The 26,226-nt window shown below is 40.5% G+C and overlaps 1 protein-coding gene across 2 annotated transcripts in view; it reads left to right on the top strand.

The window, feature by feature from the left end:
* The window catches only part of RPTOR (regulatory associated protein of MTOR complex 1), a 423,325-nt gene that overhangs the window by 187,852 nt on the left and 209,247 nt on the right, over positions 1–26,226 (top strand). For both annotated transcript variants that reach the window (XM_070937688.1, XM_070937689.1), the window contains exon 7: positions 25,286–25,345. In XM_070937688.1, the coding sequence (XP_070793789.1) occupies positions 25,286–25,345 (60 nt within the window). The remainder of the gene's footprint in view (positions 1–25,285; positions 25,346–26,226) is intronic.

A 26,226-nucleotide genomic window follows, 5' to 3' on the forward strand; every position in this document is an offset into this window, starting at 1 on the left:
TAACCTTAGTAAGTTTACTAAGTATTTTAAAAATTGTATGTACACTCCATACCTGATGTAGAAAAAATTGAGAACAATAAAAATACATTCGTGTTTTGTCGTATGTATGATAAAAATGCAATTCCAAGTAAAACCTTTTAAATTATATTAAGCGCAGGGGAAAAAAATCCTTTTTTTGCTTGGGAAAAGATTGGGTCAAATTATATGTCTTTTTTTTTTTTTAAAGATCGATACATATGAATTTATTCCTCCCTGCACCATCCCCACGGATGCCCCTAAATGCCCTGTTCCTATTGCATTAAGTTTCCTTTTATGTCTTACTTTACATACCCAGCTATTAGATTCAAATAGCAATGTGGACAGAAGTATGGTCTTATATGCAGTCATTTTTGCTTTTATCCAGTGTTTATTCTTTACCATAGTCCATACACCGTCCACTATCCTCCCAGCATTTGTACAACTTAACATTTCTCCATCCATTTTCCTATCTTTATTAAACATTCTACCAAAGTACACAAATTCATCTGCTCACCCTAGTTTTTCACTATTATTATCAAATTATTCATTTTCCCTGTTAAATGTAACTACCTTGCATTTTAATAAATCAATTTGTCAGAACTGTATTCCTTGATACATTATACAATTTAATATTCACTGCAGATAGTTCAGAGTCTGTCAGTCACAAAATATCTGCAAAGAAAAATATGCATACATTCACATCCCCCATCAACACACTTCAGCATAACCCTAAATATCCATTATACCTATTAAATATACACACGGACACCTACATCCCTGTCTTACTTTCTATTCAATGTTGAACCAGTTCCCAAGTTTTTGTTCTCATGTATAAGGTTTATTTCTAATATATACCATTCTTACATTCAGCAGCCAATTTTCATTTCTGTATTTAAGTGTATTCAAGTGTTTCTGTATTCCTACGTGTTAACTTTAAAATTTCTCTAAATCAACAATGTTTCCTACACATTCCTTTCATACGTTTCTTAGTGACTTGCTGAAGAGCAAATCTGTTTGCATGCCTACATTCAAGCCACTAAAGTTCATATACATTTAATCAGAATTCTGGCAAGTAGGGATATTTAACAGAGCAGTCCCACTGTTGTTTTGGCATTGATTCTTCTCTTTCTTCTCCCTTTGTATCAGGAAACAATGCAGCATTCTACCAACTTCCAAATAGAGATGTGCAAGTGTAGTCTTCACAGCAATCTTAGACAAATCACCAAACATGCTACACATTTATCCTACATCATGTACACCTACAACCTTACTATTTTTCAACATTTGCAAAGCACAAATGACTTCAGTTTCTTCTTGGACCCTAACACACTTGTTTTCATATCTATTATCAAGCAACAGCTAGCCCGGCAAAATCATGGAAGCAAGAATTACACAAAATGCTCTAAGTTATCTTTAGTGGAACTCTGGGGTAAACACAGAATTTTTCATACTATAAAAAGAAATTCCCACCCTCATTAGCACCCTCTGAATGATTTGAAGTACTTCTTCCCAGGTTTCTTTCCATTCTAGCCAAGTTGCTGTTTAAGACCTAAATTATCAAGTAACTTGTCCCTTTTTTCTCTTAATCCTCTCCTCTCCTCTCCTCTCCTCTCCTCTCCTCTCCTCTCCTCTCCTCTCCTCTCCTCTCCTCTCCTCTCCTCTCCTCTCCTTCATTTTATTTATCTATTCATGTCATCTAGCAGAATATCTTTTTCCCATTCCAGTTTACATCCATTCAGTATGTTGCAAATTGTTTCTTCAAACTCATCTGATACTTCCATGACAGCTGTGGACCTGACCCAGTTAATTCATGGCCCTACCCACACAGGGGGAAACACGCTGGACCTGGTTTTTGTCTCTGGACAGTGGTTGAGTGATCTTGAGATAGGGGATATAGTCAACGAGCCTTTGTCATGGTCGGATCACTCTCTCCTTTGCCTTGACCTTCGAACCGCTGCACCTCGCCGCAGGGAGGCGGAGCCGGTAAAATGGTTCCGCCCTGGCGCCTGATGGAGCCTGATAGGTTCCAGATGGAGCTTGGGCCATTCCCTGAGGCTCTGGCACATGCCTTGACTGGAGACCTAGTGGCCGCCTGGGATAGGGCGGCCGCTGGAGCTCTGGATCGGGTTGTGCCTTTGCAGCCTCTGACCCGGCGCCGATCTCATCTGGCTCCTTGGTTTACCGAGGAGCTAAGGGAGATGAAGTGCCAGAAAAGATGCCTAGAGAGTACTTGGAGGGCCAGTCTTTCTGAATCCGACCGGACACTGGTAAGATTTCATATTAAGAATTACCTAGTGGCAATAAAAGCAGCAAAACGTACTTATATTGCTGCTCTTATTGCGTCATCAGATAACCGCCCGGCCGCCCTGTTTAGGGTGACCTGCTCCCTGCTCCACCAGGAAGCGCGGGAGGACCCTTTGGAGGATAGAGCCGAGGACTTTGTTCAGTATCTGCATGACAAAATCACTCAGATTCGGGAAGACTTGGACTCCGACTGGGTAGTTTCAGGGGGGATGACTGAGGCAGGTCTTGAGAATGTTATCTGGGATGAGTTTGATCCTGTGACTCCTGATGACGTGGACAGGATTCTGGGCAGACTGAACGCGACCACATGTTTGTTGGACCCGTGTCCCTCCTGGTTAGTGCTGGCTTCCCAGGAAGTGACGCGAGGCTGGCTCTAGGGGATTATAAATGCTTCATTGGGTGAGGGTGACTTCCCTGCCACCTTGAAAGAGGCGGTGGTGAGGCCTCTTCTCAAGAAGCCTTACCTGGACCCGGCAGCATTGACTAATTATTGTCCGGTCTCCAACCTTCGCTTTGTGGCGAAGGTTGTTGAGAGTGTGGTTGCGCAACAGCTCCCCCAGCACCTGGATGAAACGACGTATCTGGATCCATTCCATTCAGGCTTTAGGCCTGGGTACAGCACGGAAACGGCATTGGTCGCGTTGGTTGATGATCTCTGGAGGGCTCGGGACAGGGGTTGCTCCTCTGTCCTGGTCCTATTAGACCTCTCAGCAGCTTTTGATACCATCAACCATGGTATCATGCTGCACTGGTTGGAAGAGTTAGGGGTGGGGGGCACTGTGTTGCGGTGGTTCTCCTCCTTTCTCTCCAACCGGTTGCAGTCTGTGTTGGCAGGGGGGCAGAGGTCGACCCCAAGGCCCCTCATATGTGGGGTGCCACAAGGGTCGGTCCTCTCGCCCCTTTTGTTCAACATTTATGTAAAGCCGCTGAGCGAGATCATCCGTGGTTTTGGGGTGAAGTACCACCAGTATGCTGACGACACTCAGCTGTACATCTCCACCCCGGACCACCCCAACGATGCCCTTGAAGTGATGTCCCGGTGCCTGGAGGCTGTGCGGATCTGGATGGGGAGAAACAGGCTCAGGCTCAACCCATCCAAGACTGAGTGGCTGTGGTTTCTGACATCCTGATATAGTCAGTTGACTCCATCACTGACTATTGGGGCGAATCGTTGGCCCCCACGGACAGGGCTCGCAACTTGGGCGTCCTCCTGGATGCACGGCTGTCTTTAGAAGAGCATTTGACAGCCGTGACCGGGAGGATTTTTCATCAGGTTCGCCTGATTCGCCAGTTGCGTCCCTTTCTGGATCGGGACTTCTTACACACAGTCACTCATGCCCTCGTCATTTCCCGCCTGGACTATTGCAATGCTCTCTACATGGGGCTCTCCTTGAGGAGCACCCGGAGGCTCCAACTGATGCAGAGTGCGGCCGCGCGGGTGGTTATGGGAGCGACATGGCGCTCCCATGTAACACCTCTCCTGCGCGAGCTGCACTGGCTCCCGGTGGTCTTCCAGGTGCGCTTCAAGGTTCTGGTTACCACCTTTAGAGCGCTCCATGGCTTAGGACCTGGTTACCTATGGGACCGCCTGCTATCACAAATAGCCTCCCGCCGGCCGGTACACTCTCATAGAGAGGGGCTCCTCTGGGTGCCGTCAGCCAAACAGTGTCGACTGGTGGCCCCTAGGGGGAGGGCCTTCTCTGTGGGGGCATCTACTATCTGGAATGAGCTCCCCCCGGAGATACGGAGGATCCCGGACCTGCGCACCTTCCGTCGCACTCTCAAGACCTTTCTATTCCATCAAGCTGGCCTGGCCTAATCTTTCCTCCCCCCTTTTTTTTAATGTAAATTTTAATCTGTTTTAAATTACTGGGGTGTTTTAAATCTGTCTTGGGCCAAATTGTTTAATTCGATTTTATTTTGCTTTTAAATTTTTGTATTTATGTGTTTTATTTTGTGGCTGTTCACCGCCCTGAGTCCTTCGGGAGTAGGGTGGTATATAAATCCAATAAACAAACAAACAAACAAACAAACAAACAAACAAACAAACAAACAAACATGATTTTAGCGTACTGGAGTATAACATGCAATTACTGCCAACCTATCAATTCATATTTTTGTATTCAGCTCAACAATTTAGATGACAGCAGTTCATATTTTATGAAATCTATATCTTTTAACTCCTTCATACATAATTCAATCTCTGCATTCATTTCCCTGCATGCTCCACCTTCATTCATATCTATTATTTCATTCCCCTTTCCCCTAGTTGTGCAGACAGATCACATAACATTTTTCCTTCATTGCCTTTATTAATTCACAATATTTCCCATGTATTTTTAATTTTATTTCCAAAGTTAAAATGCAAACTCCAATGAAACAAGAACAAGAGCAAGAAAAAAGTGCATAAAAAGAAGAAGAAAAGTTTGCATATAGTTTGTCCCCTCTGTTTGAATACTCTTAAACATATTTAAACAATAGTAGTTTTCCCTCCCCTTCTGAAATAGGTCTACAATTTATGAACTTTTACATCTCTTTTTACTCAACCAATTTGACCTACCATCTATCTACTGTAAAAAAAAAAAAAAAAAGTTAACAGGTAAACCTAACAGCAAGACTAAACTTCAAGCCCTCTGTTAACAATCTATTATTGCATTTAATTCACAGAAAGTCCACAACAGCTTCTAATCTACTGTAACCCACTGCAGTCATTTTTTCTGATATGTCAAGGATCAAATATCCTCAATTGATTCCTGATAATAAATTTTTTCTTTAAAGTTATGACTGGGATCTTTCCATACAATTGCATTTCATTCCCCAAAGTCATAGATCTCTATTATAAATATCTCCACAGCATTTGTTGTTCAAAATGTCTTCCTGCAAATTGAAACACAACATCTCTTGACAGTTGTCTTCTAGTTGAATGTAATAAGTCTATTCCACAATCACCATGAATTTTCTTAAGAAACTTCAGTTCATCACTGATCCAGTCTGTAACCTCTTAAGTTTTTTGAATTCATGCCCTTTTCAGCCTTCTCCAATGAGCCTGCAATTCTTAAACAAAACTTCTTCTAGTCTACGATATCAACAACAAATTAACTTCCAATCCACCCAATTGCAAGTTTGATTTAATTGCTGTTACCTGTATTTGAGTGTTATTCTTAAATTGATCTATAACTGCTGTTAATCTATTAACCCTTTTATCTGAATTTTCATTCAGAGCTTGTAAATTGAAAAACATTTTTTCCCAAAGGCTTCCAAGAAGGCTTTGACCAGCTGTTTGTCAGCAGGAGAAAAAATTGCCCCACCGCTCAGTGCACCATTTTCTAGAGGACTGTCCATCATTTACTTCTCTTAGATTCCAAGTCTTAGTCTTCAATATGCCATGATTGTCACCAGATGGGTCCATAGATACTGAATTCAGCTTTCCATCATGACTTTGATTAATAAGAGGATTTCTCATATTGCTGGGTTTTTTTAATATATGAAGAGGTTACCAAACTTAGCTATGTCTTCACTCTATGTAGCATTCCCTGCTAATAATAATGACATTGCCAATTAGTATTTGCACGTTTTGTCCAGTATGCCACAAACATAACCAACACTCAGTTTTACTTAAAGCATGCTCCGTTTTTTGTGCAAACTAGGATCTGTAATTTAGAGAATTACCTACATACTACTAACTAGTAGATATATGCATAGTATATACAGATATAGCTGCAACATTTATGAGACACATTTATTTTTGCTAATTTTGCTGTAAAGTGTAATCTCAAATGGAAAGAAATTAATTAGGATTGTTCCTAATTCTCCAAAATGTACAGAGAGAAGGTTTGAATAAATCTTAATCATTCATCTCCATTACCATTGGCCTATTAGTTTAATAATGCCTTCATTTAAAAAGAGGGATTTCAAGGATAGTATTGGAAAAGTGGTTATCTGCTGAAGGTATTGGGAGCAAATTTTAAAAATATGGAAGTTGAATTTGACTTCCTGAGCAAGAAACAGAGTCAACATAAATATTGAGTATTTTGAATGGTTTGTAGTAGAAAATAAAGTGGACTTGAGCGGTTGCTATCATCTGCCTCAGTTAGAGGGTTAATCAGAACAAGGCAGATAATAGCAATTGCCTATGTTTATTGCAGCCTCAAGGTATTCGGCCATCTAAGGCAAATGACAAGATAGTGTACTTCACAGATTATGGGACCATAAGGTGAAACTTAATTCAGCTCTGGTATTGGACATATTTTTCCTTACCTGAGGGTATAACTTAACTTGAATTTGAAGGGCAGTCAGACTAGAGTGCACAATCCCGTTTTCCAATATATTACCCTTTTACATCATTTGCCTGAGGCCAGCTTTGACTGTATTCTGGCATTTAATCAACCACTGAGACAGCAAAAGTAAGCTACCGTGCTTTCAGTATTTCACCGACTGAATACTTCAAGTGGAGTTGGAGTAAAACATTATGAGTTGTGTAAATGGTTATTACTGAAAACAGTATCTTCCTTATTTTTTCCTTGATAAACCCTGTGTCATTACATTGCTGTGGTGTGTATTGGCTCCTAAAGTCGCAGTCAGTGAAACAAAACAGGGCCAGAAATTCACTCATTGATTTGCAAAGTTGTGTCAACTTTTGAATTATTAAATATTTCCCGGGGAGAAAGAAAAGGAGAAAAGACAAAAGACTGCTGCTTTTAGCAGCAGCCATGCATCTGTGTAATGTCTGCTACTGACCAAAGTCCCTTGGTGTAGCTGTTAATAGGGGGTCTCATTTTGTAAGATGTGCAGAAGCTGAAGATATAAGAGATATGAGACAGAGGGTACAGATAAACCCCCAAGTGGCCTCAACAACTCTCAAAGAGAGTGCTAACGACCAGATGACTGCAAAGAAATATAATCCTTCTATTGTCCCCCCATCCAGTCAGAACTAATACTTCCATCGTCCCATCGTCCAGTCACAAATGATGAAGCTTCTTGTATGAGAAGTGAAATGTTTTCTGCTTCTTCCTCTTCAAGAAAAAAACAGTCCAGATGCCTTTTGAAAAAGCACCTTTGAGACAACTATGACCTGGATGACTGAGAATCTCCATAGACATTTTCAGAAGAAAGTAATTGTGATTTCAGTCAAAAGCATCCAGTCATTTGAAATGTATATTTGTGTAATGGGTATATGCTGAGAATATTTACACTGAAATCTATCTAAAGGTTTTTAGGATGTTTGTCTTATTAATGAAGTTCTATAAATAAATCACAGGTAAAAGTAAATTATAGCTCCGTCTTCTTTATTGGCTAGTGCAAGAAGCAAACATTCTGTTTACGGTGTTTTTTTAAAAAATGTCATTACGCATCAGGACTGCAAATTATGTCTGTAATGTGTTGAGAAATATAACCTATAAATCAGTTGAAATGTAGCTTTCCCTTTGTTTCTGGCATCTATAGTTCTCCTGGGGATTCAAATGAGAATTGCTCATTGCAGTTTTCAGTATATCTCATCCATGTAGAAAACCAGCAAATGTGAGGAGCATATTATTGAAAAAGCCCATCGTGAGATATATACTTTCAATCCCTCCAAAAGATAGGATGAGATGAGATGAGAAGATTGTCCACTTCGTTCTTCTAAAACATTTATCCTTCTGGTTCTGGACCATCCATCAGTTGCTCTCCTTGAAGATTTAATGACATCTGATTTTCTTCTGGGGAAGTATTTCTTGCTCCTTCAGCTGGATAATTAAGTCAGATACGTGGCCAATCGTTGAAAGAGATGGAGGAAAGATCTCTGGGGCCAAATTAATGCTCTCACCAACCTATTCCAGGCAACCTTTAAAGTTTAGGAGAGGATTGGCATGCTACCTTTGCTATCACTTTTATTTTTATGTTTTGTTTGGAGAACAAACAGCTTTGATGAAACAGCTTTGTCAACAACCCCACAGATGTTACTAGCCTTCTGGGAGATAGTAGGAAGGATAGAGAGCTGTGGTCCTTCTCCCTTTCATTCCTGTGCTAAGTGCACTTCCATCCTCCAACAGTGTTTTAATTTTTTTCCTCTGGCTGCCAAGGAAAAATGGTGTGTTCCTATTGACCCATTCATTCACCTGGATGGCATTCCTTGGTAGGTACTTCTTAGGTACTATGCAAATGCTAAAGTTGAGGGTCTAAAAGAATGGTAGATGTTTAATGATTGTTTTGCATTCTGATGGAATGCCGTCAGTCTTTGCAGCCCTGGGATACTTTACGCATTATTCCCAGGTGATTTAATAAGGGAAATATAAATTGAAAAGGAGATAAACTTTGCCACACTGCCTGACAAGGACATCCTAAAATTGTGGGAGAGTACAAAATTGATGTCACGAAGATAACACTTTTGGCAACTCGGTGCCTTTAGCATCATTCTGGTATAGACTTCGTGAATATTTTATTATTTTTCTTCATCTAGTTTTTTGGAACACTTTAACGGTATTTATATAACTTCCGTTTGCTTTAGCATTATATTAGTGAACAGTGAGTGAGCAAATGAGAGCCAGAGCCAGTGTTATGGCAAATAAATAATGACAATATTTAAATTTAACTACCATATTATTATTTTTGTAGATCTACATAATGTATTAGCATATTTTTACTACTCAGAGAATTCGTTGGAGAATTAAGATGCTATTTTTTCTGATATGCAAAATACTGTTGAACACTCTAGCTATTTGACCTGATTTCTTACACAAATCTGAATATCTTGTTTTGTGTTTGGCCCATATGCAAAATACGTTGCTGTTTTGAAGTTATAGAGAAAAAAGAAATATGCCATCCATCGGGGTCAGGATTTCATGTCTGGTTTAATGTTTAAAGTGAAGAACAGGGTAAATCTGATTCTGTCTGTTTTGTTAAAGCCACAAATATTTGGTTTTATTATTTATTACATCACCTAACTTTCTTTCAAACAGCTCAGAGTAATGCACACAATTTGGTTTGGCCTGTTTTATTCTGCGAGTAGATTAGGTTGCAACATGGTAACTAACCCAGTAATAATTGTTACTGTCATCATCGTCAGCCATTCAGTGGTGTCTGAACCTCGGCCACTCTATGGATCAGCACTTTCCAGGTCCCTCTGACTTGCACTGCACCTCCTTCAGATCCTCCATGGCCATCCCAATGTCCCAGTGTCCAGCCAAGAGGTACTAGGGTAGTCCCTTGTCCTGACTCCCAACATGATTAACTTTTTGAATGAATCAGCTTGAATGACACGGCCAAAGTATGATAGCCTTTGTTTGGAGGTCTTGGCTTTGACTGATATGTTTGGTGAGACTTGGTCTACTGTAAGACTTCTTTGTGATTTTTTCAGTCCATGGGATGTGTAATAGTCTCCAGCACCACAATTTGAAGGCTTCCATCCTTCTCTTTTCTGCCTTTTTCAGAGTCCATGTTTCACAGCCACAAATAGCAATTGGATAAGATAAAATTGTAGAAAACGTTTAAAACAAAAGTCTATGGAGATTCTCAGTCATCCAGGTCATGGTGGTCCTAAAGGTCCTTTTTTTCAGGAGGCAACTGGACTTTCTGATTTTTCTTTTTTTCTCTGAAGACATTTAGCTTCTCATCCAAGAAGCTTCTTCAGCTCTTTTAAAACAAAATTTTGCATTTTACTTGGGGCTTGTTTTCTAGACTTTCCCTCCCTAAATCTCAGTGCCAATCTCTAAAATTCCTTCTGAAAACATCAAGGAAATACAGTTTTGCTTCATCTTGGGGGGGGAGTGTGTGCAAATTTGTTTCATCTCATTGGCATCCATAATATTTAAGTCAAGTTTGTTAGCATCAGCAGTCTTGTCAGATGCACTGGAATAGTGCATATAATCACCAGGCCCTTTTCCAGGTTTGTTTTACTGTTTCCTGTTATACAATTATAACTAAAAAAAGGAGATAATAGAAAGATAGTCTAATAGTAGTTATCAGAACTTGAAGTCAGTTTCAGCCTCAGATGTTTTCCTGGATGTACAGCTAGGTCTTTTGCTGTCAAAACATCTGAGAATTGGACCTGTTTCAATTAACCTCTTTAACTTAGAAAAAAGCTTGTTTATGTTGGCATCCCAGATGAACTGGGTATTTTTAATGAGAATTTAAAAGCTATTAAGCTACTCTGACAGGTTTTCAATACATTGCTACTTGAATGACCATCCTTAAATCCTTTCTTGTCTCGTAAGGAGTGATGTGTTTGAGATTGCTTTTACTCTCTTTGGATTAATTTGAATAATATCTTCAGATATTATTTCCCTTAAGGTGGTGATTTCTTTTACTCTGAATTTGTATTTTTCTTGGTAACTTTCAGTCACTCTGCTGTGGCCTTTTCTGGTTTCCAGTAACCTCTGCTGTATAGTTTTACTGGGTAAGAAGATAACTTGTAACATTATTAATGTTTTCCTCTTTTATATCCTCTTTTAAAATATTTGTTACAAGAATCCTGGAACATTTTGGGATTAGATCTTAGGCCAAGTCTGAGAAAATGGTATCTTCCAAACTGCATCTTGAAAGTACATTGTCTTAAGTTTTTTTATCTTCAACTTAAAATCTTGAAAACGCATCTGATTTTTTTTTAATTCTGTCATTTCACTGAATATATTCTGGAACAGTGAGAAATATTCCCTTTTAATGTATTACGTTCTTTTGGAAGTAGATATAATCTTAGTATCCATCTTTATGTGTCTGTTCCCTAAGCAAATGTTCCCTAAGCCAATTCAAACACAGACTCTCTAGTCAGCAGAGTCCCATCCCTCCATTAACCCAACTATCTGTTTTCAAATTATCCTCCCATTTCTGCAATATATGCTCCCATTTCTGTAATATATGGTAAGAGTGAAAAGGGAGGGGAGAACCATATTTCTAAATTCCCCTGGTTTCTAACTCCTCTCTGTAGCAAAGCAGCATTAAGCACTAGAAAATAGAGCGCTCCTTTTCTTCCTTCTCCAATGGAGTGCAGACACAAACAGAAGAAAAATAGAAGTAAAGGCTATTGAAAATCTGTGGAAGACCGTGGAATTTCCCCCTTTTCTATTAGGAATGCATCTAAGATGGAGAAGGATTTGAAATCTTAATACTCACTTTTTTAAAAAAGGAAAGTTTTATGGATTTGAATTTTAAAAATAAGGAATTATAAAGCCACAGTTGCAGTAGCCAGAACATACTGCTATATTTAAAACACAAAGTTCTGCATTTACATAATCTAGTCATTGATCTGCAGCCCCTGGGCCTAGGCGATTGCCTTGTCTACAGTTAAAAAAGCAGTTCTATTTAAAAAAAAATAGAATAAAACAACCTAGGGACCGAAATGGTCCATGCTGACTGAATTAGCAGTTTTGCATGATTAGAATGGACATGCCTGACAACAGAATTCTGATTACATCATTCAGGAGTAACTTGCTGGGATATAATTTGCAAGTACTTCTGCTTGGCATTTCTTGCCAGCAGGAAGAGCTAAAGTAATTCCCATATAGAAATTGTTTGGCATTACTGGGACTTCTGACTAGGAAGTTAAATCAAGAACAAAGTCTGGCTTCACACAAGAGTTTGTTAACCGAACAATACAGCTGGAATCCCCATTCATATAGAATATTCATTTGTTCCCTAGTGAGCTTCAGATGAGTTTAGCTGCTTTCAGTGTTGGAGGGAGTTGAGGAGAAATGATCAAATAGTGTGCAGCTGTATGCCACTCCTGGGGAATAGCAGATTGAGGCCAAATATCCTAACCCAACACACATGTTCTGTTAATAGACACTGAATTGGCAATGACTAAGCAGGAAAATGGACCTGTGATGGGTAATGAAATGAATTGAAATGGAAATATTATTAGCATAGTTGTTTTGAAAAGAAAAAAAAATCCATACTGGGGATCATTGAAAAGAACAACAACAACAACTAGCATCATACAGGTAGTATGACCTACGACCATAATTGAGCCCAAAATTTATGTTGCTGAAACATTTGTTAATTGAGTGCCCCATTGTATGATTTTTCTTGCTACAGTTGTTAAATGAATCACTGCAGTTGTTAATAACCCGGTTGTTAAGTGAATCTGCCTTTCCTATTGACTGCTTGTCAGAAGGTCACAAAAGTTGATCACATGATCTTGGGACACTAACTGTCATAAGTATAAACCAATTGTCAAGCATCCACATCTTGGTCACATTGACCATGAGGATGCTGTAATGGCCATAAGTGTGAAAAATGGTCATAAGCCACCTTTTTCAATGATACTAACTTCAAATGGTCACTGAATGAACTGTTGTTAAGTCGAGGACTTCCTGTAACCTCTTTACACATACCCGGGGGGGTTCAGATAGCGACTGAGCGGGGTGATGGGTCAATTGGCTGCAACAGAGGGGTCATGAAAGGAAATTTAACCGGGGGGACGATAGGAAGGGCAGTGTAATTGAAATAATGAGTGGGAGGGGCAGGTATGACGGGCGCAGGGGACCATATCATGTGCTGGGGGTGCGTACATGCTGTTTACAAGCAATTACGCACTCCGGCCCCCAATGCGCGACTCGTGTCCTGGGTTGTGCAGAGTCTAAGGCCCAGGGTCGCGGCTGATGTTGTGTAATGCCTGGTCGGTCGTTAATAAAGCCCCCCTCATTTGTGATCTTATTTTAGAGGGGGGTGCAGACCTGGCAGGTATTATGGAGACCTGGTTGGGCCAAGAGGGGGGGGTTCCCCTCGTTGAAATGTGCCCACCAGGTTTCCGTGCATTTCATCAGCCAAGGGCCCAGGGGAGGGGTGGGGGAGTGGCGGTGATTATTAGGGAGAGTCTTTCTCCGAGGGAGACCACTGTCCCTCAAATAGCCGGATGTGAGTCCCTTTGTGTGAAGTGGGGCCGTGGGGTGCAGATGGGTTTGCTGACTACGTACCTGGCTCCCTGCCACGTGGCAGCGACCCTGCCCGAGCTACTCGACGTCATTGCCGGGGTGGCGGTTGACACCCCCAGACTTATTGTCATGGGGGATTTCAACCTTCCGTCTGCGGGTGAGGCGTCAGAGGTGGCTCGGGAGTTCATGGCTTCCATGACGGCCATGGACCTGACCCAGTTAGTTCAAGGCCCAACTCACATAGGGGGACACACTCTGGACCTGATTTTCGTCTCTGGTCAGTGGTTGAATGATCTTGGTAGAGGGGACCTAGACATCAAACCCTTGTCATGGACAGATCATTAGCTTCTTCACTTAGACTTTCCTACCGCTTTCCCCCGCCGCAGGGAGATGGAACCGATCAAATGGTTCCGTCCCAGGCGCCTGATGGACCCCGAAAGGTTCCTGACGGAGCTTGGGCCGATTCCTGAGACCGTGGCACACGACTCGACTGAAGAGCTGGTGGCCGCCTGGGAGAGTACGGCCGCCGGAGCTTTGGACCGCGTCGTGCCTTTGCGGCCTCTGACCCGATGCCGATCTCAATTGGCTCCTTGGTTCTCTGAGGAGCTGAGAGAGATGAAGCGTCGGAAAAGAAGCCTAGAGAGCATTTGGAGGACTAGTCAATCCGATTCTGACCGGACACAGGTGAGGTCTTATATCAAGACCTACCTAGTGGCGATAAAAGCGGCGAAATCTAACCATTTTTCCGCTCTTATCGCATCTGCAGAGAACTGCCCAGCCGCCCTGTTTAGGGTGACCCACTCCCTTCTTCGGGGGGGAGTGTGGGAAGATCCCTTGCAGGGCCGTGCTGAGGATTTTGTGCAATTCCTGCATGATAAAGTCGCTTGGATTCGGGATGGCTTGGACTCCGATTGGATGAGTCCAGGGGAGGAGACAAGGGCAGGTCTTGAGAATATTATCTGGGAGGAGTTTGATCCTGTGGCTCCCGAGGATGTGGACAGGGTTCTGGGTAGGATTAGTGCTGCCACATGTTTATTGGACCCGTGTCCCTCCTGGTTGGTACTGGCCTCCCGGGAGGTTACACGAGGCTGGCTCCAGGGGATTATAACTGCTTCTCTGAGTGAGGGTGCCTTTCCCACTGCCATGAAAGAGGCGGTGGTGAGACCCCTCCTCAAGAAGCCTTCCCTGGACCCGGCTGAATTAGCTAACTACCGTCTGGTCTCCAACCTTCGTTTTGTGGTGAAGGTTGTTGAGAGTGTGGTGGCACGACAACTGCCCGGGCACCTGGATGAAGCTATCTATCTAGACCCGTGCCAGTCGGGCTTCAGGCGGGGGCACAGCACAGAAACGGCATTGGTCGCGTTGGTGGATGATCTCTGGAGGGCTCGGGACAGGGGTTGCTCCTCTGTCCTAGTCCTATTAGATCTCTCAGCGGCTTTTGATACCATCGACCATGGTATCATGCTGCAGTGGTTGAGGGGGTTAGGAATAGGGGGCACCGTTCTGTGGTGGTTCTCCTCCTTCCTCTCCGACTGCTCGCAGTTCGTGTTGGCAGGGGGGCAGAGGTCGACCTTGAGGCGTCTCGCATGGGGAGTGCCACAAGGGTCGGTCCTCTCGCCCCTTCTGTTCAACATTTATGTGAAGCCGCTGGGTGAGATCATCCGTGGTTTTGGGGTGAAGTGTCATCTGTACGCTGACGACACTCAGCTGTACATCTCCACCCCAGACCACCCCAACGATGCCCTTGATGTGATGTCTCACTGCCTGGAGGCCGTGCGGGTCTGGATGGGGAGGAACAGGCTCAGACTCAACCCGTCCAAGACCGAGTGGCTGTGGCTGCCAGCGTCCCGATATAGTCAGCAGGTGCCATTGCTGACTATTGGGGGTGAATCTTTGCCCCCCACAGAGAGGGCTCGCAATCTGGGCGTCCTCCTGGACGCACGGCTGTCTTTAGAAGAGCATATGACGGCCGTGGCCAGGGGGGGCTTTTATCAGGTTCGCCTGATCCGCCAGTTGCAGCCCTTTCTGGACCGGGATGCCTTGCGCACGGTCACTCATGCCCTTGTCACCTCCCGGCTGGACTATTGTAATGCTCTCTACATGGGGCTCCCCTTGAAGAGCACTCGGAGGCTCCAACTGGTCCAGAATGCGGCCGCGCAGGTGGTTATGGGCGCAACTCATTGTGCCCGTGTGACACCCCTCCTGCGCGAGCTGCATTGGCTCCCAGTGGTCTTCCGGGTGCGATTCAAGGTGCTGGTTACCACCTTTAAAGCGCTCCATGGCATAGGACCCGGGTACCTTTGAGACCGACTTCTGCCACCAGTAGCCTCCCACCGGCCAGTCCGCTCCCACAGAGAGGGTCTCCTCAGGGTGCCATTGGCCAAGTTATGTCGGCTGGCGACACCCAGGGGGAGGGCCTTCTCTGTGGGAGCCCCAGCCCTGTGGAATGAACTGCCCCCGGAAATACATAAGATCTCCGACCTCCAGGTGTTTCATTGCGCATTGAAGACCCTGTTGTTCCGCCAGGCCGGGCTATCAACATAATGATTTTAAATTGGGGTATTTTAAATTTTTGGGGTTTTAAACCGGCCAAATCTATTTAATTATTTTAATTTTTAATCATTGTTGTGTCTTGTGTTTTTAAATTGGCTGTACATCGCCCTGAGTCCTTCGGGAGAAGGGCGGTATAGAAATAAAATTATTATTATTATTATTATTTACACACAACTATGGTTCCTAGTCATGCCATATCCAAGTGGATTTTGTAGAGCTTTTCTGTATGGAAAAGGTACAGAGAAAGTAAAACAAATGGTCAAATATGGACATATTTAACTATACTGTAGTTTCCACTTCAACCTTGTTTAAAATCCATTCCAGTTCTACAGGAAACTGATTTGCTGCCTTCCTCTCTCAGTAGCGTTATAGAAGGGGAATTGAGATTTGGCTCCCTGCCTCCAGACAAGTTGAGATTCAGAGCTCTGCAGCTCAACATCAGTTGCAGTTCCCTTCAATAACTGGCTCTAGAAATAAAACATCTAAGGGCATTTTGCATGGCGTAGCAGTATAAAACAAGCTTGGGAAGGGGTTGTTTAAATACGGCTTTCTGCCCCTGTATTTTTTAAGGATTGATTCTGAAAGGAGTCAGTTTTGATAAACAGGAGAAAAAGTTATGCCGCCATGAGATTTTGTATTTCCTAATTTGGGGATGCAAAAAAGACTAGATTGTTTTGTTTGGGGGCAGAGGGGGGAAGTATGATGTAAGAAAATATACCTTAGTCTGTGTTTCCCAGTGGTGGCTTGGGATGGGGGGGAGGACAAATAAGAGTGCAAAATATTGCTGATTGATTGATTGGATTTACAAGGCTGCCCTGGGTGACATAACATTCTTAACAGTGGGGGTGGGGGTGGGGGATGGATTTAAGTTGCCACCATACAAACAGGTTTGGCTTTATTTCATACAATATCTTGTAGATGTCAAGAAAAAAAAGGCTTCATTGCTACATATGCTTATTAAGCAATCATGGAAATTAACTAATAGACTTTTTAGAAAAAATGTGATACATTTTTTAACAAATTGAAACTCAATGAAGACCATAACCATTCTGAAAACTGGGAAAGGGACAGACACCAAAGTAGGGATAGTGAATGGACAAACTGTCATTCACCCAAGAATTTGTTGCATGTAGTCCAAAAAGACTAACTCCCAAAACCTGCTATCTCATCCCAGGTCACCTGTACAATATCTATCAGACAGGGAATCAACACCTTTACTTTCCAAGTAGTAGAATATCCTTGATAGTATGTAGACTGAAATACAGGATGACCCAAAGATCTTTCGGCTACAGAGAATACAAGTATGCCTTGACTTAGGACCAGTGGTGGGTTTCTACCAGTTCGCCCCAGATCAGCGAACAGGTAGCGGTGGGAGGCTCCGCCTATCCACCTGCAGAAGTGTTGCATGCACACGTACGCGCCCACGAGCGAAACGGTAGCGGCGGGTTTTGAAACCCACCCCTACTTAGGACCTATGGCTTAACAAGCATTTGAAGTTACAGTAGACTTTAAAAAGTTACCTATGGTCCATTCTCAAAGTTACAAGTGCCACGCCATCCCTGTAGACACAGGATTACATTTTGGGCACTTGGCAACTAGCTCACATTTATGACCAGTTGCAGCATCTGGCAGTCACATGATTACATTATGCCATGGGTTTTGTTTTTTTTTTTGCTGTTTTACCAAAACAAACATGCCCATCAGATAAGCTGGATTGGATTTACGACCACATGATTCACTTAATGACCATGGTGACTTAATGACCATCATAAAAATGCAATAAACTTGAGTTCAGTCACATGGTGAGTCAATTTATGACTGCAATGATTTACAACCCAAATTCTGGGCTCAATTGTACTTATAAGTCAAAAAGCACCTGTAAAAGGTCATTTTGAAATCCTAGCCTCGAGAAGGAAGGCAGGAGGAAGATAATTTGGCCCAAGCAAAACCAATTTCCCAGCACCACGCTTTCTGTTTAAAAAACGTTATGACAGGTAATAAAGCAAGAGTTTGGGGAAGGTAAGAGAGAATATGCTAGAAAAGAGACATGGTGAGAGATCTAGCCCCTAGAAGTCACCAGGAAGTCAGCGGGAAAAGATTAATTTCTTAAAGAAGAGGATATTTCTCCAGATTTATGAAGAAATAAATCTGTCTGGATCCATGGTAAATAGAGCTAAACTATTGTCTCTGGAGAATAGAGGGTGAAGGAGGGTGCTCTTAACGGAGACCTAGAAGCCTCCAGGAAAATAAAGAATTAAGGCTGAATTATTTTGAAGACCTAATTAAAAGTTAGAAATTTACAGAAAGCAAGGTTCATAATAACAGATTATTTTGACTAGGATATACCATTAGGATTGCACATTTTTTTTTCCTGAAGACTGTTTCTGTTTGATTATTTCTAATAATTATCTGCATTAACTTTTGTATTTGTTGAATTTTATACAGTCTGAGTTCTTGTAATTTTGTTCCATCTTAGCTTTTTAAGTCCTACATAACCCATATCATGAATCTGTACCTAGTCACATTTTTTAATGGAAGATTAAAGTGCTGTTTGTTATTTCATTTGCTTGTAATTGTTTGGGGTATTTGATTACTTAGCTTCTGTTCATTTAGAGCACGGGTATCAAACTCGCGGCATCATGTTGCCATCACATGACGTTTTGTGATTTTTTTAACTTTGCGGAGCTGGGGTGTGCATGGCCTGCATATGATGCATCTGGCCCATGGGCGGCCAATTTGATACCCCTGATTAGGGATTTATTGAAACATGCAATGACCAGGGATTCCTAAACTTTTGCATATAACTGTAAATAAATAAAATAGTCATCTAAACTAATAATTTATGGCATTCTGAGATTTATGCCATATGGTGAAGATATTAAGTAATTTTTTAATCAAGAATGAATTATTACAGCTATACAAGATTGTGCTTAAAGTCTGTCTAGTCTATAGACATCTTTCTTTTCAGATATAATAGGTACCAGCTTGGAACCTTTTTAAATTATTAAAGATCTATTGAACTAGGTATAGCTATAACATTACAGAGTTATATATTATAATACTAAAATATTTATCAATTTTAGCATAAGATTTAAAATGAAAGTACATAAATACAAATAAAATGTATACATTAGTCCTTACAAAATATTACTGTACTTTTTGGAGTATAAGATGCACTCCCCCCCCTCAAAAAAGAGGGTGCAAATTTTGGTGCGTCGTATACACTGAATACAGCCATTTTTGGCCTCCCGAAGCCCTGCCCCATGCATCCTGTTTTTGCTAAAAACGGGCCCGTTTTTCGCAAAGACAGGGCACGCAGAGGCTTTGGGAGATCCGCACAATGTTCCTGTGGGCTGGGGAGGGCAAAAACACCCAAATTTGTGAAAAACAGGCCCATTTTTTGCAAAAACGGGGCGCACAGAGGGTTTGGGAAGCCTGCAGAGTACTCCTGGGGGCCAGGGAGGGCAAAAAAAATTTTTTTCTTGCTTACTTGTTTGAAATCTTGGTGCGTCTTATATACCAGTGCATCTTATAGTCCGAAAAATATGGTACATTACAAAACCATTGCCAAGTAAGTCAGTAGTACTTTTATTATAACAGCTATAATCATCAGGATAAAAAGATCATATAAATACAAAAATTATAGAAAGGTTATATACGTACATGTATGTATGTATGTCACAAGCATTTTGCTTATGGTCAAATAGTACTTCAAAGTAGACAACAGGTATAATCTAGAGCAGGGCTGTCAAACTCACGGCCCACAGGCCAGATGCATCACGCACTGGCCACATCCACACCCGGTTCAGCGAGGGGAAAAAAGTCATGATACGTACTGTGATGCCGCCATGATGATGCGAGTTTGACAGCCCTGATCTAGAGCATAGATGTCCATCCTTTTGGCTTGCCTTGGCCACATTGAGTGAAGAAGAATTGTCTTAGGCCACATATAAAACATTTACATAATTATATATCATATATATATAGTTAATATATATAATTACGTTAAAAGTTTACAATCTTGTGGGGCTGTATTATTAGCTGTCCAACTCTATGCGGCCCAGAAGCTGCAGGTTGGACACTCCTGATCTAGAGGTTCGAACTTAATATACTGCATAAAGGTAATGTTTACTTTCTGCGCTATTTTTTAATTATTTTCCCTGTGTAATCATAGAGTTATAGCTTGTCTGGAGTTGATTCTGTTAAGATTGCTGCCATAAGCATTTGTTGTTAGGTATTATAAAATTTTTTGAAATGTATTTGCTGAGTGTGTCATATTTTATATCACTAGATAATTTCATTTTTGTACTGTTTAATAACAAATTGCCAGTATAGATTTTACAGTGCCCTCTATTACCATGTTTCAAATTACTGATGCTTTCTAAAATATTGGTACAATGCTTTGGTTCATGACATTTCTTCCTCTCAGAATATCAAAAGGGAAAATGTGTGTGCATTTATGTATTTGTTTAAAAAAATTATGAATGTAGAAGGAACACAACTTAAGCAAACCAATTTATTTTATCTTTCTGTTCATAAGAGAACATACATAGGGTATGTAATAGAATGGCTAGAATAAAATAGTTTGTCAAGTGTGAAATTAGCCTGGAGACAGAAACCGTTATTTAAAGGAGAGGACTTGAATTATTCCTTTACTAAGCTGATTGGACACCTGGGATATTGGAGTACAGGTTTTTAAAAAAGGTAGATTATAACTAAAGTTATGAATTGTGCCATCAAAGTGTGCCATTAAGCTGAATCCAAAGCACATGAACCAACAATGAACTGGCTTTGCCTGAGAAAGGATGTTTTCCTTATTATTTATTTATTTATTTATTATATTTCTATACCGCCTTTCTCCCGTAGGACTCAAGGCGGTGTACAGTCAAGAAAAATATAGACACACAAACATCATAAAATTGCTAATTAAAAACATAATAAATAAATAATAATAAAATATAAAATATTTTAAAATAATTTAAAAATTATTAATCAAAAACAGCCTGATATGATTCATTATTCTGTTTCCTTTGCACAATTGACGTCACCTTGAAATTTCTGAAGCCTCAGCTTTATTTCCCTCCTGCTCCTATGTTTTTGTGCCAGGCCCTGAGGGGGGAACAAAACAACAGCTTTGTAATGGGTGGAAATACTTTATTAGACCTGACCCCAGATGTGCGTTTTATTTTCCTTTCCAAAGGAAAGCACTTGGCATAGGGCCATTCTCCGTTAGGAATGTGGGAGGCTTGTCCCAGCTAGGCAGCAATCCTTAATCAAAAGGCACCTGGTCATAAAATACAACACCTGAGGCTTCTCCCAAGAAGCAAGAGACAGACTCTTCACCCACAGCAAAGGTTCTCTGCATTGCTACATAACGCAAAATGTCATGCAGTATTAGACAATTTTCTTCATCCTTTTGAGAGGGGGGCGGGGAGTCTTTGAGAAGGTGGTAGGTTTCAAAGGGCTCTGGGAGAAGCTGATTATATGGACCTAATACAGTCAGGGTTCAGTCTGAGATATACTATCAAGACAGCAAGGATTGTATTTGTAAATGACCTCTGGCTGACTCGAGATGGGAGGAGTGTATCTATCTTGCTTCTGCTTGTTCTCGGTACTATTGATCAGATACTATTTGTTCTGGAGTTGGTAGTAGCAGGCATGGTGTTCCTCCTTCCTTCAAGTCTGGTTCCAGTTGGTATTGCAAGTAAGGTATAGGGCTTGACTGTCTTCCCACTGTTGTATAACTTTTACCTGAAAACGCTAGGTGACTTAGAGTCAAGTATCAGTATGCTGATAACATTCAATTTGCATTTCTATTTGGACTGTCGAAGTGATACTGTTGAGGTGTTTTCCTAGTCCTATATAGAGCCTGGAAGGATCTTGATGAGGAAAACTTGGCTTAACTCAGTACTGATTAGACTAAGTGAATATGTTTTAGGGCCCCTAAAATGATTTGCCATCTTTAACTAACTAGGGTTACACTGCCCCAGTCGAAGTTAGTATGCAATCTGGGGATCATCTTAGACTCCTAACTCCTGCTTGAAGGACAAAAATACATCCTTTTTGCTAGTTTTTCCCATTCCTACCTAGATCAGAAGGCACTTATCATAGTCACCCACGCCTTAATCCCTTCCCAACTGGATTATGGCATAATATGGCAACATGCTGTACATGGAGCTGCCCTTGAAAAATGTTTGAAAGTTTTAACCTGATTAGAATGCAGAGGCATCAGTCATACAGGTAGACAACAACTGCTATGCAAAGTGCTTATTGAACTGAGTAATGCCCTATTTTACATATTTTTTTTTTGCTGTGGTCGTTAAATGCATCACTGCAGTCATTAACCAAATCCAGCTTTCCCCGTTGACTTTGCTTAATGGAAACCAGCTGAGAAGATTGTAAACGGCAATCACATGACTTAGATGATGTGTAATCATTGTAAATACATTCTGGTTGCCAAACACCCAAATTTTGATCATGTGAGGACTGGTCATTAATAGCTTTTTTCCAGAGGTGTCATAAATGATAATAATAAATGAAAATTAAACTAATGGTTAAGTCAAAGACTACCGGTAGTGCACACACTGCAATTGCCCACATATAACATTACTGCTACATGAAAGAAGCCTACCCCTAATGGTCTCTGCCAATTCCCACTAGATTTTTTGGCTCCCCTCAGTAAAAGTGTCAGTTGACGGGACTTTGGAAGTTTGCCTTCATTGTCATGGCACCTGCCTTGATGAAATAGCTTCTCTCTGGATTGCCTGATCCCATTGACCTTCAGGGAAGCAGTGAAGATCTGGCTTTTCCCACAATCACTGAGGCCAGAATGCTAATCGAGCTGGCATAGTGTATTTGGCCTACTAATGTGAACTTTATTGGAGCCTCAACATTGTCTTACTTGTTTTAATGTTTTTCAATAATTGCATTGTTTTTATTTTTCACCGCCCAAATTCCTTTTGTTGGATGAATTTCGATAAACATTTATTAAATGAATAAACAAGCAAATGGTTCTCCTTGCCCTTCATTGTTATAACCAACCCCTGCAGTTCATGACAGAAGCCGTTTGGTTATTAGAAGGCTGGATTATCATCATCCAGCACATAACTGGAATTGTTTATGATTATACATTCCTCTTTTACTCCAACCTGACGTCTGCATAATTTTCAGAATTTGCAGTGCAAACTGTCCATTGAAGTTGATTTCTACCATCAAACATCTGTAAAAGATACTTTGCAGATATTCTTTTGGCGGAATGCCTTCTAGATTATTCTTATACTTGTTTTTTATGTGGATATGTTAATGTTTTGTTTTGTTAATTTTCATGTTATTGTTCTCCATTGCTTTTCTTTGACTCTAGCAAAGTAACTAGGAATTCAGTAACTCCCAATAACTCCCAGTCAATCCAAAATAATATAATCATTGACAATCCCAAAAGCTGCTGGAAGAATAAGATGAAGTAATAAAATCACACTCACCCTGGCTCTTGTAGAAGCTATTCATCACATTGGAGTGGCTTTAGATAATCACTTTTTTCAAAAGCATGTGAAGGTTTTCAACACTATCATCTTGAGTACTTTATTTAAGAAGGGATACAGTGACTATCAGGGAGTTAATAAGTTCAGAGTGGACTTCTTATCTCTTTCTGTACATCTAGCATTGTGATCCTTATTACAAAAATTCATTTACCATTCTCCAGATCTGTCCAGTCAGTCTCTTTCAGCTCGATCAAATTATCCATGAAAGGCCGTGGTCAAGAAAATGATCTAGTCAAATGCCAAATACCCTCCTCAAGTCTCCAGAATGGAAACTGATTGATTATCAAGGCTTTAGAATCAAACATTGCTAATACACTCATTTAGTTTTATTGTATAGTTGCAGTTTTACATTAGAAATTTGATTTATAGTATTTTAAAGGAATGAATACATGATGATACCTGATGCTTAAATTAAAACATATTAAAATAAAAATTGGATATAAAATGCATAAATCACTGTGTCTTTTTCTGGCATCCAACCCCATTTTCCGTTATCTATATACAATCTGTTTTTTCATTCTTGGAGGCATATTTAAAAAAGAAATCTACCCAGCAAGAAGGCTTGTATGATGCACAAAGTACAAATGAATGTCAGACAACTTTGAATACTCAGTCTTCAGTATTCAGCATTTAGTATGGCACCCAGATTGTCATGGTACTCACAAAATATTTCATAGCATTTGAAGTTTGGTTAAGCAAGACCAAAAAAGTTGACAGTGATATTATAAATTGCGGAATTGGATGATTAAATAGGGAAAAGGGGGACAATTAGCATAAAATAAAAGTACACTTCCAAATTTTATAGGAACATAGTCCTCTGAAGAAAGTAACAGGCTGATTTCTATGTTCCTTAGTCAAGGACATCACATTTTATGATTATCAAAGCACTTAATGCAGAAATGTTGTAAAACAGACATTTAAGTGGCAGAACTACTTAAACATTCTAGGTTCACAGAAGGACTTCCCATTCTCAGTGGCAGCAGCAGACACAGCAACCGAACAAGTCTCTATAGAGTTTCAAAACAGAAAGCTAGGGAGTTAGAAGATCAGGTTTGCTCTGTGTGTGCCCGTGTACAGCATACCTTCTCTTGAATTCTGCCTTTAGTTTGCACACATATATACATAAATTGTATGCCGCTTTTTCTGAAAATTAAAGCACTACCTGGAGGAAGGGCTCCTGAACAGTGAAGAAAAGGCCAGAGAGGAGGAACGTCAGAGAAAAAGCATAGGAAGAAAAGAGTGGAAGAATGATAAAGCACACATGGAAACAGACTGGAGAAGGGTTGCTGTAATTCACGGCTACAGGCCAATGTTTATTACTTTCTTAAACTGGTCACTGTTGATGACTCTTATATAAGCGGAATACAGGTAGTTTTAGATTTATGATCACAATTGAGCCCAAAATTTCCATGGCTAAGCAAGGCAGTTGTTAAGTGAGTTTTGCTCAATTTTATGACCTTTCTTGCCACAGTTGTTAAGCAAATCACTGCAGTTGTTAAGTGAATCATGCGGTCATGAAGCAAATCTGATTGGCCCCATTGACTTTGCTTGTTGAAAGTCTGCTGAGAAGGTTACAAATGGTGATCACATGACCCCAGAACAATGCAACTCTCATAAACACATGCCAGTTGTCAAGCACCTGCATTTTGATCACATGACATGGGATAATGCAGTGGTCATAAGTGTGAAAACCAGTCATAAGTCACTTTTTTCAGTACCATTGTAACTTTGAATGGTTACTAAATGAACAGTTATAAGTCAAGGATTAAATTGTTAAGACTGAAAGGGATAGTTATTCAGACTTCTTTTTTTGACTTGTGTACTGTTGCTTTTACCTTCAGCATCTGTTGACGCTGTTGAAACTCCCATTTGCAGGGACCACTCTGATCAGCTTTATTTAGCGTTGCTCCCTAATATAAAAACCATTTATAATGAGAGACTTGTTCCTGCCATACACCATTTGGATTACCCATATCCTTAGGTATTTAATTAGTGTGACTTACTTCTCATCTCTTCTTTTCTCTACAGGTTTTGCATGCAGAAGAGTGTGAGATTGGTACCAGGAGTAACGCTGGATTTAATAGAAAAGTAAGCATAATTATTTTAAGACTTGAAAATTATTCTTATTTAATGGTTTTTTTTTTGTTAGATTTAAATCTGAGTCACATAAATTTCACTATATCTAGGAAGTTCTTCTCTTTAGATATTAAAACATGCATTTATCTCTAAGGTTCTTTGTGATTACAAGATTGAAAGATGTTCATGGCCTCAAGAGATAGTCCAGAAGTTTAATGCCTTCTAGATACTTTCCAATAAAAAACAGGAATGTAAGGCAAGAATGTAAGGCAAAGAAACCTAGTCATCCTTTGTGCATCAAGACATTTCTGCAACAAAGCAATGTTTTTTTTTATTTTAAAAAAATAATCTTTATTTACATTTTACCATTAAAAACAAAAAGAGAACGACATATTATATAAATAAGAAACAAAACATACAAAACAACACAACAAAAACCAACAAAGCTAGCATACCTATAAACAGTACCTTGATAACCTAGTACTCAGTACTATCTATATTATAATCCGGAGAAGACAGAACATTTTACATATCTTTATAGAACAATTAGGTCTATCCGACCTCACTTTACTTGTACAATATAAGTTTCTCAATACATATAGTTCCTCTTCTAATTTGGGTTATATTTTCCTTTTCTCTAGCCATCTGTAGAATTTTTCCGAAGATAAACATACTTGTGTTTGATCTCTATCTTTTAATTTTTTGGTCAATTTATCTGCTTCCGCACAGTCTAAAATCTTTTCTATAATAGCTTCCTCTGATGGGATATTTTGATTTTTCCAAAGTTGAGCATACGCCAATCTCACTGCTGTGACAATATGTAATGCAAGATACCATACATCTCTTTTAATACCTTCTGGTTTGGAGCCGAGCAGGCATGTCTCTTGTCACCA

The sequence above is a fragment of the Pituophis catenifer genome, unplaced genomic scaffold, assembly GCF_029215685.1.
Source record: "Pituophis catenifer annectens isolate HBS135680 unplaced genomic scaffold, rPitCat1.0.hap2 SCAF_2, whole genome shotgun sequence".
In the NCBI taxonomy this organism is placed as follows: Eukaryota; Metazoa; Chordata; class Lepidosauria; order Squamata; family Colubridae; genus Pituophis; species Pituophis catenifer.